This window comes from Perca fluviatilis, chromosome 20 (genome assembly GCF_010015445.1).
Source record: "Perca fluviatilis chromosome 20, GENO_Pfluv_1.0, whole genome shotgun sequence".
In the NCBI taxonomy this organism is placed as follows: domain Eukaryota; kingdom Metazoa; phylum Chordata; class Actinopteri; order Perciformes; family Percidae; genus Perca; species Perca fluviatilis.
Genome location: NC_053131.1, coordinates 14,852,508 through 14,874,107, shown reverse-complemented (window position 1 = coordinate 14,874,107; position 21,600 = coordinate 14,852,508). Strand labels below are relative to the sequence as shown.

The window sequence follows — 21,600 nt, the reverse complement described above, 5'->3', positions numbered from 1 at the left end:
CAATTAAAGTGGACTTGTGTTAAAAAGTATGAGTCGATGGGAGACACAGAGAGGGAAAAAGATTTAACAAGAAGCAGGACAACAGCTGTAACCAGTTAGTGAAGGAAGCAGGAGAGTACAGTAATTTAAACGAATGTGACATAATTATAACAACAACCTGGATTCGAACCTAGAACCTTCTTGCTGTGAGGCCACAGCGCTAACCATTGGGCCATCATGCTATGGTGGTTGTGGAACTTGAGCTGCTGCTCCAGGTCCACGAACAGCTGCCAGTCTCTCGAAGTGGCCAGGATGCCTGCAGATGTTTTTGCAGCTGGTCTTGCCTGCTCTCCAGCTCTGATGAAGGTGATGGCTTGCTTGGAGGGGCGGGAGCATTTGGCCCACTCGACTCCTGCAGCAATGGCTTCAGCTATGGCCTTCAGCACCTGGTCATATACTGCCTCGCATCTCGCATTGCCCGACCTTTCTGCACAGCGCTGCGCAGGAAGCTCCAAGAAAGTTATGTTCTGCCTCTGTTTAGAAGTGGTGAATTAACAGCTCAACAGCATCTTGGTGTCTGGTTTTCATTTGATATTTAGTGTCGGCAAAGTGGCTTTTTATTGAGTTTCCTCTTAGCGAAATGCGCTAAGTGAATTTAAGTTGGGTTTTATTGTGAAGGGTAGGTCTAGACATGAAAAAGCCAGGTTAAACCTGGTTTAGGTTAAACCTTTTTTTCTCAACCTTTTTCAACACAACAGTTGTGATTTTCCTGTCAACTATACGCTCGTGCTCCAGGAAAGCGAATAAAAGTTTGCTTGGTATATCCAGCAATCATACATTGGAAGCAGCAAAAAGTGTAGGCTAGTCTACCACAGTCAAAGCCGGTAACTCCCCTCGCTGCTGTACAGAGCCACGTGCTTGCTGTGACCATGTGCTGTAGGCCAAATGTATTAAGAGAATGGCTGTGACTGCAGTTTTTTTTTTTTTTTTTTTTTTTACGTAAATTTTTTCCTCAACTTGTACGTTTAGTTTTATTCACAGTTTTTAATATCCAATGCTGTCAAAACTGCTCCAAATGCTCCAAAATCCAAACCCCAAATTCATTGGGTAGGCTACCCAGGTAACAAAGTGTGAAGTAGATTGGATGAATGCTTCATGAGATATTTCAAAGACAGACCACACGCACGCGCGCTATAACACACACACACACACACACACACACACACACACACACACACACACACACACACACACACACACACACACACACACACACAGAGGCTTTCCAATATATTAGTTAGATATAGCCTACTAGCCTAGAAATCTAGACGCACCCTAGCGGCAGCAAATGTAATTTGCCATTAGCCATCTTGATGTGGGTCTGGCTTGTCAGATATCATACTGTGATATAACTTATTCATGTTCTTGAACTCATCCTGTAAAATGGCGACCTCTAGCGAGGGTTACCCATATATGTCAATGGCGTTACCCTGATAATACATCCATCGGGTTATACCCAAAAGCCCTATATTCAAAAATTGTATAGCCTAAGAAGAGTAGAATTGACATTACATATAATATAATATTAGATAAGATAAAACGTAACTTGGTGCAGTCTGTCAGTTATGGTTAGTACACTTCTGACGTAGCGTTCCAACTCTTTCTCCGACCAATAACAGACCCCTCACGTCAATACACTTCCGGTTTGCTCTCCAACTTGCCTTTCCATCGGAGCAGATATCAGAGGAGTGAACACCACGTAGACCATAAGCTAAAAAAAAACATAAAGGTACCAAAAGATGAGTTTTATAGGCTAATTAGCTGTCGGGATATTTGTAATGACTGCAAAATTCAGACAGTAGTATCTGTTGAGTCAGATATTTTGGCTAACCGGTAGCTAGGGGTGGTTTCAGTTAGCCACTAGCTAACGTTAGCATGCTGTGTTTGAATGAGCATATGACTGGAGCTGCATGAACACGTTTTCAGTGGAGCTAGTTCAACAGCATAGAGCTACTTGGTTTTAAATGCCCAGACCTAACGTGTAGCAGGACTGAGGTGTTTGTACAAATAAGTCTGGCTTTGGTGAAATAGTTTGACATGGATTCATGGTGTAACCAACTTGTTGTAACTCTCGCAGATGCCTCCCAAAAAGACAGAAGCTCCTAAACAGCCTACATTAATTGGACGATTTGGAACCTCTCTGAAAATTGGAATTGTTGGATTACCTAATGTTGGGTATGTACATGTCATAAGTAATGTGGATGTTAAGGCATGTTAATGTGAACAAATGAACAAATGTTGAATTCATAATTTAGGGTTATCTATTGACACTTTCCTGACTCTGTCATCTACAGGAAATCCACCTTTTTTAATGTGCTGACCAAAAGCCAAGCTTCTGCAGAGAACTTCCCTTTCTGCACAATTGACCCAAATGAGAGCAGGGTACCTGTTCCTGATGAGCGATTTGATTTCCTCTGCCAATATCACAAACCTGCCAGGTGTGTGTAATGTCCTCATGACAGCTGGTTGTAATTTCTTAAGCATCCATGGATTTTTGTCTCATCAACAATCCCTTCATGTCTGGCTGTTTTGTCTCTTTAGTAAGGTTCCAGCTTTTCTAAACATCGTGGATATTGCTGGTCTGGTGAAGGGAGCTCACTCAGGACAGGGACTTGGAAACGCCTTTCTCTCCCACATCAGTGCCTGTGACGGCATCTTCCACATGACTCGTAAGTTGTCATTGCTACTGCGTTCAGCTGCTGTGTAGTAACAACTGAGTAGAGTGGACAGGTGTTAGGAAGGCAAGTTAAGATCCATTACGACACTTCTTAAAGGGGAACAACGCTCATTTACAGAGTTCACTCATGTTATGCCTGTGGCCCAGGTAAGATGATATGACCAGTACCTGTGAATATACTCTCTTTTATAGTGGGGTATCTAGAATAGAAAATACTGTTTGGTTCCTTTTTTTTTGCATGCAAACGGCAATCATTTGTCTTTTTTGCACGTGCAAAAACTACTACTAATATAAAAAGGGTGTATTAAATCACTTCACATCACATCCAGACATGACACATTAAAACACATTGACATAAAAACACAATACACAATAGAAGCTACGTTAAAGGAGCACCAGGTGAGGACTGATTGAAGGTTTAATACATAGTTATAAAGTGCTGTAAGCTGAGGTAGCAAACTGGCTTCAGAAAGTGGCTGTCCTTACATATTAAGATATGTTATGGCAACAGGGACAAACGATTTTCTATAGATATTTTCTTTGCACGGGGGACTCTGTACCTTTGCCCTGAGAGCAGTAGCTGAAAGGGGTGATTTAAAGGATGGCTGGGGTCATCTAAAATTCCATGGTGATAGACAGTGGGGTTTGTTTGCAGCCTGTACTTGTACTGCCCAGTTTAACTACTCTGGAAAGCTTTGTCTTGCTTTTGACACTTAGGTGATCGAACCAGGACACAATATTAAAAGTGAGTATACTTTCAATTAGGGATTGGTATACTCTGTTTTAAGTGCATTGGTTGACCTCAACATTCCTAAGTTTGTGCAGCAGGAAGGAGTCTTTGCTGTACATTTTGTAACTGCATTCCATCCTTAATATTTTATGGTATCAAACTATCAAGTATCGAAAGCTGGCATTGAATGTCTCGTCACACTTGTAATTTGGCTTACTCATTGTCAGATCTGATAGTTCCTGATTTTAAATACAATTTAGACAATTTTATTTAAGCAATGGTCTTATCTGGCAGCTTTTATTTAGACATTAGGTTTAGAATTTAGGTTTGACCTGGGTGCACAGCCTAATCTAAAACTCTTTTCTTTTGTGTTTTTTTTTGTGGCCTTTTGAAGTGTGCATGATTTTACATCCCGGTAATATCAGTTATCAAGTCTATAGCTTTAGGAAAGACACACATGGTCATAAATAATGACTGAACTGCTCAGGGTTTAGGATTGACATGGTTGAATTTGTTTTGATTTAATGAAAGGCCCTTGGATTTCAAAGTGTAGGAATATTTTTAACTGGCTGACTTGATCTGTAAACACTTGTGTCTTTTAGGTGCATTTGATGATGAGGATATTATCCACGTTGAGGGTAACGTTGACCCAGTGAGGGACATTGAGATCATCCACGAGGAGCTGCGACTAAAGGATGAGGAAATGATTGCTCCAATCCTTGACAAACTGGAGAAAACTGCCGTCAGAGGAGGTGACAAAAAACTCAAACCTGAATATGTAAGTAAAGTGTGTTTGTGCCATTCATCTGTTGTCCTGTTTCACATTTTTAACGTTCTGCATGACTATTGGGGGATATAGGAGATGATGATCTGTAATCAGTCTGCAGACATCATGTAACCTGCTGCTTCTTGCTTCAGGATATCATGTTAAAGGTGAAACATTGGATAGAGGAGGAGAAGAAACATGTCAGATTTTACCATGACTGGAACGACAAAGAGGTAATGTGTGCGCATGAATAAGTTTGTGTGTTAGGCTTGTGTGTCTAAGTGTTTGGTGTAATATTCCTAAAGTGTAGTGGGTAAATAGTTTTTTTTTTTTTTTCATATCAAAAAGTCTTCATTGCATCCTTGCTTGTTTGATATACCAACTTTTCCAACTTAAACTTTGATTTTTATCACTTTTTATTTATTTTTTTCTTCTTGACAAATTTCTGCCATTGTCCCCTTTTTTCTGGTGTGCAAATAAATAAATAAAAAAACCGTAGTTGACTTGATGAACTGAGTTTTTGAGAACCAACTGTTTTATGATGATTTTAAATTCTCTCCACAGATTGAGGTGTTAAACAAATACCTGTTTCTGACATCCAAGCCCATGATCTACCTGGTCAATCTCTCAGAGAAGGATTACATCAGAAAAAAGAACAAGTGGTAAGTTTGCTTTCACATACCCAGTGTGCATGAGTGCATGTCCCCTACATTGTTTAAGTGTGCAGCTATTGTTGAAGATTCAACATAACTCACCCTGCTTCCTGTTTTTCTCAGGTTGGCGAAAATCAAGGAGTGGGTAGACGCTCATGACCCCGGTGCTCTGGTCATTCCCGTGAGTGGAGCTCTTGAGTCTAAACTGCAGGACATGGAGGAGGAGGAGAAGAAAAAGTACTGCGAGGAAATGAAGACACAGAGGTGAGACATGAACTCACAGTGTACCAAGAATATTGTCAATCAGGTTGAGAAATTAGAGAGGCACCGGTAGACCGGCCGTTGACCGGAATTGGCCGGTTTTCACATGCTCGGCCATGACCGGCGACCGGCAGGTCAGTCTGACATATGCCGATTTCATGCTGGTCAATGCTACAATTAACTGACAACGTAAGTTATACAAGTTACAGTTCTCAAGGACGCACACGGACGCGACGCGTCTCTTTTTCCCATTCTCTCAACTTTTCCGCCGTGTGTTGCGCATACCTGCTCGCGGTGTGAAGCGCATGTCCGCGCTATTCTCGCGCATTTAGGGAACCTCATGAATTAACCTGCAACATGTCAGCTGTTTGGAAATTCTTCAGCGTGTGTGCAGAAGATAACAAGTTTGCAATATGCAACACATGCAAGGAAAAAGTAGGGTGTGGAGGGATGACACCAAAAAACAAAATCACATTTTTTTAGTTAGATATTGGATGTGAAAAGAAGGAAATGGTTCTAACATTGCACTTTAGATGTGTGTGAATTTCCCACACCAGGAGTAATTTTTTGAGCTAACGCACAGTCTATGAGCTAACGTTAGCAATCAAACCACCATAGCTAAAACATTTTTGAAATGACTGATGCTGCTGGCTACAAGTTAGCAATCAAACAAAACAAAGGCTGTCACTTGAATGGCGTTTTGAGCTAACGTTAGCAATCTAACAATCATAGATAGCTAAAACGTTGTTGAAATGATTACCATCTTCTGTTATTGTATGTAAAGAGAAACGTTTATTTTATGGATTTCGAAAATTTCAGTAAGACACGTTATGCAGTAAACCGTTTAAATCTGAGCATGCGTGACTCACATCTGCACTCGACTCGCATCGGGCAGTGACAACGGTTTATCTACCACTAAGGGCTGCAACTAATGATGAATTTTGTCAAAGTATCTGCAGTGCAAAAGGCCTTGAGTCAACTGACATTGAATAAATAAATAAGTCTCGCACCATTGAGTAATTCAATTTAAAGATACAATAACAGAGTAGTGAACTCTCCTTTTTTAAACCTACATTGTGTAATTTTTTGAGTTGATTCTTAGCAAAAACTCCTTTGTTCTTTCACAAATATGTACTCATTCATGTGTAATTACTTCCACCAACTAATCAAAGTATTCTCGTAAGCGTAGAATCTGCCATTTAGAATCAGTCACAATACATACGAGCGAGTCGCTGGAATGACGGCAGCTATGTAGCACCTCCATCTTTAAAATACATTAGCCAAAGAGGGACATACCTCTGCATTTCACCCTCTTACACCTATTGGCGCCGTGACGAATGCAAAGGGGAGATTACTCGCCAGGGAAGAAAAGAATTAAAACGACAACACGACAGGCAAAGCAACAAGACCAAAGTTAATATTGGAGTGGCTAGAACAGCTGCGTGTAAACGATGGGAGAGAGCTAATTTTGGGTTCGGCCACCGTAGGCGGAAGGGCTAGAAAGTAATATTCAGTTGGTTGTCATATACAATTTTACCACTAGATGGAAGAAATTCTTACACAATGTAGCTTTAAAGATGCATGTTTGCTTGAACTGCTCCATCATGGCTTCTCTGTGTGTTTCTAGTGTTATGACCAAAATAATCAAGACCGGCTATGCAGCACTACAGCTGGAATACTTCTTCACAGCCGGACCAGATGAGGTGCGGGCGTGGACCATCAGGGTAAGTGCTGTGATGTGAATAACCTTTCTTTAAAGTTTGTTATTACCTTATGTCCTCAAAATGAAGTGTTTATTTCAAAATCCTCTTTATTGCTTTTTGAAAGTGTCATTTACAATTGATTTCTTTGAAGCACAAATATTCTGATAAATGTTGATAATTTTGTCAAAACAAAGTACATGTGGGTGCCTGGGTAGTGAAGGATTTTATGCTAAAAATGTGACCGATGACTGGTCTGGCTCTAAACGGCCTGACTCTAATTCTGACTCCAATTCTATGGTCACTACACCCTGAAAAGTGTTCGTTTTACTGGAAGATCAGAGAAATAAAACTCAGGATTCGTTCAGTTAAAATTATAACAAGCTTTAGTGAATGATACTGCAGAATACAAGAGCGTATGCAAAACAGAGGACCTGGCCAAAAAGAGGTTTCCCCAGCATGAGATGCTGGCTAAGTTAGGATACTGTTTGTTTATCCCTTTCTGCCCCATCCTTGGTGATGCTGTCATCAGTTTGGATACCGTCCAGATCTTCTGGCTCCAGCCGGCTCCTAACGATATGTAACACACTGCATGACAATGTTACCTCGGCTTCTCCCATTCTCAGGTCTAAAGAGACAAGTTGCTATTGTTGGATTTGAATACCTGGGTGTTCTTAATCTTCTGCAGACTTAAGGAGTTGCATGTCACAAATCTCGCGCTTGCAAAACACTGCTCCGTTGTTGCCTCCGTCCCCGCCAATCAGAGAAGACCTTTTCTCAGGCAATATCTCACACTCCCTTTATAATGTCTTATCACTTTAAAACCAGATGGCCTCTCATAACCCAGAGAAGTGGAGACAACAAGGTCAGCTTCATGAACTCTAAAAACCTCTTGCTTCACTCTCACAAAATATATTCTAACAGTAGCTCACCTGGTTGAACGCGCGCCCATATAAAGAGGCTTAAGGTTGTTTTATAGTTCTGCGCAGGCTCCACGCCTCCAACACAACTATAAAAAGGCCGTAAGTCCTCGATGCAGCGGCCGTGGGTTCAACTCCGACCTGTGGCCCTTTGCTGCATGTTATTCCCCCTCTCTCTCCCCTTTCTAAGTATAAGCTGTCCTGTTAGAAATAAAGGCCTAAAATACCCAAAAAATAATCTTTAAAGTGCTCATATTATGCTCATTTTCAGGTTCATAATTGTATTTAGAGGTTGTACCAGAATAGGTTTATGTGGTTTAAATTTCAGAAAACACCATATATTTGTTGTACTACACATTGCTGCAGCTCCTCTTTTCACCCTGTGTGTTGAGCTCTCTGTTTTAGTTACAGAGTGAGGCATCTCACTTATGTTCCATCTTTGTTGTGAGTCGCACATGAGCATACCTAGGTCAGCACTGCTAGCTAGTCAGAGTAGCAGAGTATGAGAGCGTGCCATGCTAGCAGCTAGGTGAGCATTATAACGTGTTTTACAAAGTGACGCACGTTTGTCACAGAAGTAAAGGCTGGACCACAGTAGAGCTGTTTGGAGCAGTTTGTGAACAGTCTTTTCTGTTGGAGATGCTAAGTCCCTTTGGGGTGGACTTTGGGCTTTTTCACTTTGTAAACCTATAACGTGCACAAAAAATATTTATAACACGATAAAGGAAAGCCAAAAAGCACAATATGAGCACTTTAAAAAATATATATTTATATGTGATATTATATATAGATAGAACTTTTCTCAAATATTAAGTGCTCTTGTTGTCAAATGGGAATATTACATATTATGATTAGTGGTTAGGCAAATAATTCTGTCATTGTATCATGTTTTCTCTCTTCTTTGTTGCAATGATTTGAGTATGTTACTACACATTAATGGCCTGAAGTGTGACACTGAGTGATTAATACATCTGAGAAATGCGCCCCAAATTTGCATATATATGTGTGTGTGTATGTATGTATATGTGTGTGTGTGTGTATGTATATATATATGTGTATGTATGTATGTATATGTGTATGTATGTATATGTGTGTGTGTGTGTGTGTGTGTGTATATATACATATATATACATATATATATATATATATATATATATATATATATATATATATATATATATATATATATATATATATATATATATATATATATATATATAAAGAGGAGTTATGCTAGAATCCTTATCCTAAACTGTGATCAAATTCTTCAAGGTTGCAGTGTGTTAATATATGTTCCCTTATGTCTTTGTAAGGTTCTGTTGTGATTTGCTCCAACAGAACGGTACCAAGGCTCCTCAAGCTGCAGGAAAGATCCACACTGACTTTGAGAAAGGCTTCATCATGGCCGAGGTGATGAAGTACAATGACTTCAAAGAGGAGGGCAGTGAAAATGCAGCCAAGGTGTGTGTTTTATAGAGCCTAATAATAAGCTTGAACTAGCGCACTGTTGAATTTCTGCCAATAACAGCGTTCACTGTCTTATAAACGTCCTTGGAATACAATTTAAATGTGTCTTCTCTCACAGGCTGCTGGAAAATACAGACAACAGGGCAGGAACTACGTGGTGGAGGATGGGGACATCATCTTTTTCAAATTCAACACACCCAATGCACCCAAAAAGAAACCATAAGACCACACGATAGGCAGAGGGAGAACTCAGAATATTGTTTAGTTAGGCCTCAAAAAGCTACACTGTCTGCTGGTTTTCATACTTCTCTTTGAATTCAGAGGACCAGCGCATGGCTTGGTTGGCCAGAGGTATTTACTCAACCGACCTCCCAGGTCTATTGAAATGATTAACGTTTCTATAAGAGAATAACACACATTCCTACCTGTAATATTTGGAGCAAATTTTCAAATGGCACTAACTGTACCAGTCATACATTTTTGAAAACCCTAAATTCCAGCTTTAATGGTCGAAGAACGGGTATAATTGGACTGAGAAATATATAATTTTTGATTTTACTAGAAATAGGCGTATAAACGGTAACAGAACACAAACTGCACATTGTTTTCTAATTGATGCTGGCACTGTCCATGCGTTTTTAATATGCATCAGATGATCAGAGCTTGTCCTCTTTTCTAGATGTTTTTCGATCATTTAAGCCACAATGCTCAAAGAGACTTTTTGTTGAAATTTATCTTTAAGACTATCTTTCATTCCTCTGAGGTATAACAGCTCTCCTTTCTGTCATTAGTTGACAATTACCTGAATGAGGACTGCTGATTAATTGGCGAGCTTTCACATCATAATGACACTTTTAATTAATGCTTTATTACAGACACCTGTGTGCTCAATCCGTAAATCAACTCTTATGTCATAAAATAAATTTCAACCGTTCCATCATGAGTGATAGTGCATGTGTTGTTTGCCACAGGTGCCTAATCAGCATTAATAAGGTAAAGGCCATCTTTAATGAGTTTTAGGTATTTTCTCAGTTCCTTTATACCTTTTCCCAGAAATAAACTTATGTTTTATCCTATTGACAAAGTCGTAATACCTTTGCCAATTGTGCTGAAATTATACCGTGTTTATAAATGTTTGACTGGTGCTGTGTTTAATATTAAGAGAAAATGAAAGCCATCACCCAGTGTTGTACTTTAGGCCAGTACTGTGCTGTATTCTGAGGGGGAAGAATATTATTTTAGAAAGAGCAAAGCAGGCATCCCTGAAAGTGCAGATTAAGACACCTGAATAGAGAATGTTGTTATAAACACTGCTTTTATTGACTTTGGTTTGGGCTGGTTAAAAAAAAAAGGACTACATTTACTTTATGAACTCCACCCTGTGTTACGAGACGATGCTTTATTGTAAATCAGCTACAAGAGCGCTGTGGATCACCTGGATTGTGCAGCTTCATGATGCCTCTTGTTTCACCTCACTGAATCCATAGTGTGAATCTTTATTTTCAAGAGCACCCAACAATCCCATCATTAAAGATTCTGTGGAAGATGGGAAATCCCATGAACCTTAGGGAAGCAGGATTTAATAAATGTCATCCTCATCAATATGCATGTGTCATTAAAAGGAGACAAACCTGTCATTACTTTGTGTATTTCTAATTGTTCCTGATGTTAGAGACTAAATTCACAAAATGGAATGAATGGACTATGCTGCTGAAATAATCATAGGTTTTTACAATGTTAAATTACAATCAGTTAATACATTGATATCTTAAAACAAGCTATTGTATTATTTAATTCAATGTATAGCTAGTTTTAATTTGCATTTAGTTTGATTATGATTAACCACTGTAAAAGGCATTACTGCAGTGACACACTCCTGCTCCATACAGGTAGGGCATGTGAATGTTATTAATTACCTAAAAACATTTACTTAAAACTTTTCAGCTGGCAAAAGAGCTTTTATTGTGGACCAAACCAGTAACGTTTTCACCTGCTTTATCTTTAAAACGTTTTGAAATGTTATTACATTTTACCCGAGCAAACTTAACTCTGTTATTAAAAATGTGTGATAATAGTCACGAGAACAACAGAGTGGACGTTAAAGACCGTAAATGTTAATTTGTAAAGGTTAACATATGTAGTTTGTTAATTGTGTGACAATTTAATCACGAAATAAACTATTGTTACCATATTGTTACAGTCACTATAAGGCTGTACTAACTTTTGAAAACTGCTTTGTTGTAGTAATGGAGGCCATCCGATGATTTACACTACAACTTTAAAAACTGACTCGTTGCACGTCTATTGCATTGCAGTGTTATGGCGAAAAGAAAATGCACTGCATTAAAACAATGGACAATATTTAAAATATCTAACATGATTTTACATCAAAATTGTAAAATAAAGTGTGTGATTTCGACACAACTGACGCTTTTTAACAAGTATCTTTGTTGGGAATCAACTACATTCCATCTCGTCTCCTTCAACAGCAAACAGGAAACACACGTCCTACAAAAACATTAATGACATTCCGTTTAGCCAATGGCATCCGCCAAAACTCTCGCTTAGCCAATCGCCTTAGAGAAGAAAGGCGGGACGTCCTGTAATGTGATGCAAATTCGACTTTCAAGCTTGTTAGTCCCACCTTTTTGTGTTTCCCGCACCGTCAATCAAAATAGAAAAAAATCGACCCGAATTCACCGATCAACACTAGCCCGCCTTTGATAAAATAATCATGTTTGGAGTTTAGTTTATGAGATAATCCTCTCGGTTACTACCATTTACGCTATGACTGGTACCTAAACATTTAGCGCATCGAAGCGTGCAACTAATCGGTGAGTTTGTGCAACCTACAGCGAAGCAAGCTGCGTCTTTTTATCTTTTGCTATACTGCTAACTAGCTAGATATGGTTAGCTAACTGAGCTAGCTGGCTAGCCACGGAGTTGACAAAGTAAACATTAAATCTGGGTCGGCATCGCCACAGAATCTGCGCTGCAAAGTTGAATTTCGCAGCCAGCTCCTTTTGGACTGGAGAGTGGGGATGCTTTGCGGGCTTTTCTGGCAGGCAGGAGTTGAAGATTACAGAGTTTTGCTGAGTTTCCCCCTCTCTCCCTGCTAGCGCCACAGCAGAGCAACCTCTGAAACAAGGAGAAATGGCGTCCGCGGACGTGGACAGCAGTCAAAGCGAGTTTCTGCAACCCGGCGGCGCAGCGGAAACACAGGTATCCGACATTTTCTAGCTCGTTTTTCTCGCTCGCTTTCGATTGCTGGTTGTGTTTTTGAGAGCATGAAGTTCACACGTTTTAAAATTTTGATGGCATGGGGTGAAAGCCGTACACTTCCTGTGTTCCCCTCAATAACGGCCACCCACTTTACCCCTGTAAAACCCGCCCATAGTGGGTAGGACACTGAAGTCAGTCACTTGGGTCGGCTCGCTGGAAGATAGCCGGTGTACCTTGGGCTGGGAGGATGCTGGAGTGTGATAATATTGCAGGAATAGCGTCCATAATCAAAACAGTAGCGTTCAATTGTGTTGTAATAGCCACCCATCCCCCACGCCTGCTCTCGACCATTTCTGAGCCTGTTCTCTTCACTCTGTGTGTTGGTGGTTGCTTCTAGGTTGTGGCTGTTGCATCGTTTGCATCAGCACAAATCCTACATGTTCTCCTACTCCCTACGATTTACTCTCTGATCTAGCAGCATGATCTCTGAATCCATATCTGATTTCCACACAATAGCCAGACTGGTTCCCTTTTCCTGTGATCTAATCTAACGCTGAGACAAATCTTGTTGAAGTGTGATGTGTCCTTGTTAATGTGAGTGTTAATTTTACTCCCAGACAACAGACATGTCAGCCATTCAGCTGACTGGTTCAGACCGATGGGAGGTGTTAACTCCTGTCTCAACTGGGAAGGAAGACCAGGGAATCGTTCACATTCCAAATTCGGGGATTGTTACGTCCAACGGGCAGTACATGCTTCCTATTGGGAGTCTCCCCAGCCAGCCCATTTATGTTACAGCATCTGGGAATGAGGCTGCAGCCAATGGAGTGTCAGGCATTCACTATCAGGTAAACCAAAACAGATAGACGTTTAAGATACAGCAGGGGTTCTGTTCAGGCAATAACTTGCTCAAACCTATTGTTACTTCTTCCAGGTCATCCCCCAAATACAAAATGCAGATGGGACACTTGCAGGTTTCACCCAGGGATTGGATGATGGCACGGGGCAGATCCATCTCCTCCAAGATGGCGGCCAGGGCAGCATTGGAATCAGCTGTGCCACAACAGCGACCACAGACCTCCTGACGCAGACGGGGCATGTACAGTCAATCCAAGGCCTCCCGCTGGCTGGGGGGTCAGCATACACTAATACAGTAGGGCTGCCCGGCAACATAACATTCGTCCCTATAAACAGTGTGGATCTGGAGTCTCTAGGGCTGACTGGAGCACATACAGTCCCCATTGCAACAGGGGTAACACCCGAAGGTCAGCTGATCATGGGCGGCCAGACGCTGGACAATCAGGGTCAGGACACTGGCGTCAAGCAGCCGCTGGTGACAGTGAGCAGCGCCAACCAAGAACTCTACGTGCCAACCACCACTTCCTCCTCCAACCCCTCCCATCTTCCGGAGACCATCGATGGCACCGGGGTTCTGACCCAAGCAACCGCCGTGTCTGCAGGCGTGTCCGACCCCTCCTCAGAGAACTTCAACTCCCAAAACCACCTGCAGCAAATCCAGGTCAGAGTGTGTGTCTTTAACACCATGTCGTGTGTATGTGTGTCAGGCCTGGATGCTTTAAGGCAGTGGTTGGGATGATCACTAGATGTGATGGATCACAAGAATTTAAGAGATAAGAAGGAAAATACTTATTTCATATTTAGTTACTAGTTTCAAATAAATCACACTTAACATTTAAGAATGTTGGCTTCTTTAGTTCAATGAAAAAAGGGTTTTTGTTGAAAAAACGCGATTGTATTCCTCAAAGTAAGGTATCATTAAAAATCTGACTGTTCTGGCATTGGTATCAAAAGTCAGTGATTGCATCGGCACTAGTATCTAGAAATTTCAATCGACTCCAGCCAGGGGTATTACGTAGACACTGATTTGATTTTAGGGGTCACAAGCCAAAAAGGTTGGGGCTACTGCTTTAAGGCCACAATGGAGCTTACCTTGTATTTAACCCATGGGAATTATACCTACGGCTTGTTGAAGTGTTCAGCTTGTCTGATATGTATCCCACATTTCCCAGAATTGATTTGGCTGATCCACTTAGATCTGCCTCAAATTAGGGATGTTTTTTTCTTCTTCTTTTTTCACAACAACAATTGTGCAGAATTTATTTATATGATCAGATGCTGTTGTGCAATCAATTCTCAAGTGTTTGGAGCTCCTAACCCCTATTTTCCACTGGGCCGCTGCATTCCGGATGTGCCGCGGCCCCCGAAAGCAGTTGCAGCCATTCAAGTCAATGCTTGATATTCCACCAGCCCCACTATGGCGCGTCCCAGAAGCGTGCGTGAAGAAGAAGTGAACTCTGCTAAAGATACGCGCCGGGTCTATTTTCACCCAATCGTTCAGACAGCCAGCCAGGAAGTGAATCAATATAGTATATGTCTCCTCTACAACACCACAGATGACGAAAGATTCATCTTAATAATAAAAATCTTCATAATAGACATCACAGATTTTTTTTTATTTTAAAGACAACGCCAGTAAAGAGAAGGCATGGAGTTTAACTATAGGAGTGCCTGGAGTGGAAGGCAGATACTAGCTTAATTATCACGTGACTGTTCTGTAAAGAATAAAGTAGAGGCTATATAATCTGCGAGTCGGGCTGGCAAGACGCTCCACTTCTGATACGTTCCCGGTGTGGTATGGCGCCTGGCGGTGCACGGAACAAAACCGGAACGCAGCAAAGACGTGCCCAGTGGAAAATCGGGGTATGGGTCAACAACCACAAAAATATTCTTAGCGTGTGGGGAAATGCTAACTATCCACTGTACTGTACGAACCAGGACCTCCTTTATAGACACATGACGTGAATGCTGCTTTCTCAACCTTTTTATTATTATTAATTTATTTTACTTAATCAGCAGGTCTCATCCTCTAATGCCACCACTATATCGCAGCCCATCCTGCATCTGTCTGGAGACAGCCAGGCTCAGGGTCAGGACCTAAATGCAGGAGGTCAGACTCTACAGAGTGTGCAACTGGTCAACCCAGGGACCTTCCTCATCCAGGCCCAAACTGTCACCGCTACTGGGCAGATCCAGTGGCAGACCTTCCAGGTACCTACAAGGAGTTACTTAACGTTCTAAAGCATTAAAGTTTCCCATGGGCATTATTTATGTAGCATGTTGTGTTTTCGTGAAGGATGTCCGATTACTAACATGTATCCCACCTCTCTCTGTAGGTCCAGGGTGTCCAGTCACTCCAGGGGCTCCAGTTGCCCCAGGGGCAGGGGCAGGCCCAGCAGCTGACCTTAGCCCCGGTCCATACTCTCCCTCTGGGCCAGACAGGCCAGGTCAGCCTGCCCAACCTCCAGACAGTCACAGTGAACTCTGTAGCACAAGGTGGAGTTCAGTACACACAGGGAGAGGACCAAAACAGTCCAATTGGTATGGGACATCTGCACATGCTGTACACTAGGGCTGTCAAAACTGGCCAAAAATGATGGTCGAATATTTGTTTTAAAAAAGCACAGAGGTTCGGATATAATTCGAAAATCTTTTGCTCAATATGATCATAAGAGGGCAAACCAATACAATGGGAGACATAACTACATGTGTAATGTTAGTCCTCTCTCCCTCTCTCTCTGGAGCGTGCAGGAGACAGGACAGACGCGGATTACACCGCCGTCATGGAGCCGCTTGTAATTTGGTCATAAACTACAGTCTCTTGCTGTTTATGATTTTTTTCGATGACATTTTCTCGTTGTCTCTGCTATTAAAGATTTTAGGTTAGCGTCTTTGTGCCATCTTTTTTCCTCCGCCCTTGTTGTTTGTTTACTTCCGGTAGCGAGGCACGTAGCCGAGGTAGTGCCGTTTTTTTTTCTTTCTTTTTTTAAGAATATTTGTTGACAGCCCTACTGTACACCCTCACACATAATTCTTCATTTTAATAAGCAAATCTTAAATTTCTCGTGTTAAATCACTTAAAAAGACCCTAAATCTGCATCTTCCTCCCTGGTTCAGGTATCCAGATCAAGGAGGAGCCGGACTCTGAGGAGTGGCAGCTTAGCGGAAACTCCACGCTCAACCCCAGCGATCTGAACAACCTGCGTGTCACGATGGGAGATGAGGAAATGGAGATGGCGGGCGGGGAGGGCAAGAGGCTCCGCAGAGTAGCCTGCACCTGCCCCAACTGCAAAGAGTCTGGAGGAAGGTGGGCCTGTCGAAAAATGCACACATTACAAATACACATATACTAGGAAGTGTAGGTGTTCAGCTCACCTTTGTTCATTACAAATAACTCAGAAAAACAAAATAATGCTCAAAAGCTTTATTGAACGTCATAATAACAGCAGTAAGAACTAGATTACAACTATGTAACGCATGTTTGTTCAGCATCAGCCAATTTGAAAACAACCATAAATCCATTTTAGAGACACCTTTCAGTGCCCCCCCCCCCCACACACACACACACACTTGTTGTTAATTGAAGTGGCTGGCTACAAAACACTTGACATTTCTTCTCTTTTATCTCTATTATTCTCATTTGTTTATGTCCCATTAACAATTCAGATTTCCAGGGACATATTTGCATACAAAAAGATTAACACAAAATGCAAATGTTTTGGCTAATCCTTTGTGAGCACAGTGATGTAAGACTATTATTGTTTTATCACTTAGCAATTCTTGCACTTTTGTGTCTTTTATTAAGCTTTCTGTGTCATAAAATTGCCTATTTTCAGCCTTTGCATTCATTTTTTTTTTTTTTTACTCATTTTTCATTGTTCTGGCATTTCACAGAGGTTCAGGCATGGGGAAGAAGAAGCAACATATCTGCCACATTGCCGGCTGCGGGAAGGTTTACGGGAAGACGTCTCATCTTCGAGCTCATTTGCGCTGGCACAGTGGAGAGAGACCCTTCGTCTGCAACTGGATGTTCTGCGGGAAGAGGTTCACCAGGAGCGACGAGTTGCAGAGACACAGGAGGACACACACAGGTGAGGCGATGCTCAAATAAGTCTTGTCACTTTTGAAATCCCCTCTAAACACCGGTATACTGCGTTCATGTTGGAGGAGTGCAAAAGCAAACTGTCCATGACATAGCTGTTGTTAGATTTTACAGTTAACAAATAACCGATACCAAAATATGTTCATGTTTGTCTGCAGCTGTCCCCGCCGTTGTTTTTAATTACACAATGTTCAGGGATTAGAGGTGTCAAGCGTCATCTGGGAAATGAGAAAATGAAAACTTGCAGCAGCTCCGAAGCTAAATGCTAAGACATTTTGAATGATTTACAGCTAAGCCTGGTTGTTTTATGAAGGCAATAACTATCAGGGATCTCTTTTCTTATAAGACTTAAACATGTTAACATGATAGTGTTCTCTGTCATGGATTAACAGGCCTATTGATCAGCATCCCCAAACAGTCAAAACAAAATAAGAGTGGTGCTATTGCTAAAGTGCTAATGTTAATATAATCTGTTTTTCAGTTAGTCTTTCATAATTCTCTGTCAGGACTTTGAGTGTAGTGACACATTCTGGTGGCATCTTCAGAGGTTAATGAGGACTGGTTCACCCCCCCCAAAAAAACCAAAAAACATTGTGTTTTCTCATTTACTCGTAGTGTTTCCTTACTACTGTCAACAGTTTCCATAGAGACCATTTCTTTGGCAAAGTAGTTCCAAAGAATGTTCTGTAAATTGTCTGGATTATTCAGAGTAACCAGGACACTGACACAAAGACACAGTGCTGTTGAATGTTTTTTTTTTATGTCATTTTTCAAAAATTTGAGTCCCACAACTGGAACTCCCTCCCCCTCTACTTTATTGGCTTAGGAGCAGAAATCTCAGAGACAGTTGTTGAGATGTTCTGCATCGTTAGATACCACTTGATGTATTTGAGAAAATGTTTTTGTAATTTGGGTGAACAGACTTCCACAACAGGTACAAATCAACAATAGTGTTTATTTCCGAGCAACAATAGTGTTTTTTTGGGTGTGGTTGATGACGGTTCGTACCTACAGCTATACCCTGGCAGGAATAACGCAAATAAACACAAATGATCCCAATATGTTTCCCCAGCCAACTTGTGTGCAAGAACTTTGTATTTTGGCCAACATATGAAATAATTAATTTGGCTAGCCCATTTATCAGTCAGTGTTAAAAGATGTGTGTTAAACAGTGGTTTAATCTTTACGAAGATTAATTTAGGGGATTGCTCCAGAAGATCCGCCGGATGTCCCTCATTTTCGGCCAGATGTCCCTCACATTCCACTTTCTTTGTGTTGGCGTTCAAAAATGTTATTCATTTATGAGGACTATGGTTAACTGCTCCTCAGATCTCTCCAGGGAAAATTGAGACAGCTAGCTAGACTATCTGTCCAATCTGAGTTTACTCAGTTTAGTACAGTCCAGAGTTTTTTTGTGATTGTTGTGGGCAAAAATCTTTGATTATGCGGCACGTTTTCTTAAAGAATACGATGGAATATGTGGGATATTTATGCAATTTTATGCGATGAAATTGCGGGAACTTGCAAAAACTTCAGTTTGATGAAAAAGAGAGGGGAAAAAAAGTGATTCCCCCAACACCCTGCTTTTCGATGATGTTCACGTCGTGTAATTGCATTGCTTCATAGCGTTACCATGGCAACAGGGGGAAATGGCTGCTCTTGTGTGAAGTAAACGCAACATTTTTCAACTTTCTGCTAAAATATATGTAAAATATGACTCTTTTTTTTTTTAGAACGAAAATGCGGGGATTATGAAATCATGCAAGCCCCTCATATTTTGCGCTGAAATCGGCAATTTATGCAGTGAAAGTGCGGCGTATTTGAAAAAAATGCGGCACCCGCATAAATATGCGGACTTTGGCTGATTATGCATTGCGTTTTTCTGGAGAGACTGTTTACTGCTTAGCGCCGCCCATGACGATTGTGATTGGTTTAAAGAAATCCCAATAAATCGGAGCACGTTTTCCTCCCATCCCAGAATGCTGTGTGGACTAGCCAGACCCTCCTCCGCAGCGCTGTGGAGATAGGTCTTACGGTTTTATTGGCCCTCGGCAGCCTGTCTGATGTTTCTGTTTGCTTGATCTCACAGGAGAGAAGAAGTTTGTGTGCATAGAGTGCTCCAAGAGGTTCATGAGGAGCGACCACCTGGCCAAGCACATAAAGACTCACCAGAATAAAAAAGGCGGGGTACCCTCCACGTCTCCGCCCACCGCCGAAGCAGTCATCACAGCCGACGGAACCACGCTCATCCTCCAGACCGCCAACCACGACCTCTTAGCCAATCAGGAGATCCCTTTGCAGCTGGTCACCGTGGCGTCCGGTGAGGCTATGGAATGAGGGGGTGAATGGGGCGAGGCGTTTTTATTTTTGAGAACTAGCCTATCACAGGGACCTCTTGGGCTTTCTCTTTCCTCTCTTAACTTGTTTTTTACATATGAATATATACGTAAATATATATGACAAATATATATATTTTAAGTAAGAGTTATCATGACTTTGTTTGTTTTTGCAGTCTTTTTATAGGCTGGCAAAAACAAAAAACATTAAAATGTGGTTGCTATGTACACGCATAAACACACACACACACACACACACACACACACACACACATACATACATACATACACATACACATTCACATACATACATGCATTAATACTCAAGACAGGACATGAATACACAACACGATGAAATGCCTTATTTTGTATCATACTCTTGTATAAATTGCTGGAGGTGCATGTGTTTTTTAAGCTTTGCAGATGATGTAACTGCAACAGAGATAAATGTGTTTGTGAAATGATGATGATGAGGAGGAGTTTCTGAAAAGAGAATAACGAAGTAGTGAACCTCTCTGGGATGAATGCATTTTTGTCTTGAGAATTCTGACACTGTTTGAAGCAGCGCTGCATTCACGCTGAATTGTTGCACTGCTGCAGCCATGAAGGAACACTTGTTTTTAAAGGAATAGTTTAACATTTGGGGAAACATGCTCTTTTGCTGTCTTGCAGGGAGTTAGTTGAGAAGATTGTTACCACTCTCTCCTTGGTGAGTGGTATCAATCTTCATATCTAACTCTTGGCAGGAAAGCAAATAAGCCCATTTCCCAAAATGTCAATCACTGACAGGCAACAGGGCGGCGACACTGATGTTATGCTGTGTTGCTTCAAGCAGAGCGGGAGGTTCAGCTGGTCGTCCGAGTAGGACGACAGTGCCACTGTTAACTGATCAGAAGTTGGTGTTTACCACCTCGACAGGTGTGAAATAGATGCAAGCCGCTCTGAAAAAGGGCAACTTCTTCCAGCAGCTGGTCAGTCTGAACAGAATGTCTCATCTGTCCTCATGAGCACACCGTCCGCTGTGCTCGTCCACGTCTTTATTTTTCTTTCCTTTTGCATATTTTTGTTGTAAATTCACATTGTATTTCAGTTTTCTGTGTATCTTCGCTGATCTGCGTGTTTTCTAAATCAAAGCCACATGATGGTGATCATAGAAGTGTTGAGTGGTTGCCTCTGAATTGCTGCATGGCTCTTCATTGTCATTGTCAGCTGCGTATGGCTGCAGCAGAAAATGCATGAATCTTGCCATGTGAAGAAAACCGAAACAAATGCAACAAATCAGAACCCAGGGTGTTTGTCATCGAACATTCCAGTTGGACACCGGATGATGTGGGATTAGTTTTGCAATAACTGGTCTATTGGTAATTCTGGCCAGATGTCACTCAAGTCAAAAGGAAAACAATCATGCCATTGTTTGTGGTTTTATTTTAATTAATGTAATCCCTTTCTCGGTTTGTCCTCATGTTTGTAGCATTCATTTACATGTCTATTATCTTAAGTTCACATTGTTTATAGAAGCCATTACTTAGTTAACAGAATTTGTTGTATCAAAACCTTATTTTAAGTGATTTTTTTTTTTAAAGAATGGTGTAAAAATTGAATGTTACCTTTTGTAAAACCTTTTTTCAAATGGATCACAATAAAAATCTAAAACCTTCCAGTAACAGGATGTGCGTGTCCAGGGCAGCATCGGGGTACCTTTCACATAGAAGAATGACCTACACAGAGAGGGTTAGAGAGGGTTGGCATTTTGCATTTGGAACCAAAATTGAACTGTAATATGCTGGCTACTAGACCAACAGGACACTGCTGGTTTCCAGATTTTGAATTTAATAAAAATGGGGAGGGGGGGCTTTAGCCTTTATGACC

The 21,600-nt window shown here is 41.2% G+C and overlaps 2 protein-coding genes across 4 annotated transcripts; both read left to right on the top strand.

Moving 5' to 3' along the window:
• Positions 1-1,635: 1,635 nt before the first annotated feature.
• Positions 1,636-10,853, top strand: LOC120549307 (obg-like ATPase 1). The gene is made up of 11 exons (XM_039786131.1): positions 1,636-1,768; positions 2,117-2,214; positions 2,334-2,477; positions 2,581-2,708; positions 4,049-4,224; positions 4,365-4,445; positions 4,777-4,874; positions 4,989-5,129; positions 6,754-6,850; positions 9,085-9,207; positions 9,332-10,853. The coding sequence occupies exons 2-11, from the start codon at positions 2,117-2,119 to the stop codon at positions 9,434-9,436; spliced, it is 1,191 nt and encodes a 396-aa protein (XP_039642065.1). The 5' UTR covers positions 1,636-1,768; the 3' UTR covers positions 9,437-10,853.
• Positions 10,854-11,870: 1,017 nt separating this feature from the next.
• LOC120549305 (transcription factor Sp3-like) lies at positions 11,871-19,888 on the top strand. 3 transcript variants are annotated; one of them, XM_039786128.1, is made up of 9 exons: positions 11,871-12,047; positions 12,333-12,435; positions 13,053-13,283; positions 13,370-13,954; positions 15,310-15,504; positions 15,630-15,834; positions 16,411-16,600; positions 17,188-17,384; positions 19,485-19,888. In XM_039786128.1, the coding sequence occupies exons 2-9, from the start codon at positions 12,367-12,369 to the stop codon at positions 19,730-19,732; spliced, it is 1,920 nt and encodes a 639-aa protein (XP_039642062.1). In that variant the 5' UTR covers positions 11,871-12,047; positions 12,333-12,366; the 3' UTR covers positions 19,733-19,888. The 3 variants fall into 3 exon arrangements, with proteins under 3 accessions (XP_039642062.1, XP_039642064.1, XP_039642063.1); XM_039786130.1 differs by lacking the exon at positions 12,333-12,435 and having other exon boundaries at positions 11,872-12,047; XM_039786129.1 differs by having other exon boundaries at positions 11,872-12,435; positions 15,313-15,504; positions 19,485-19,887.
• Positions 19,889-21,600: the final 1,712 nt, after the last annotated feature.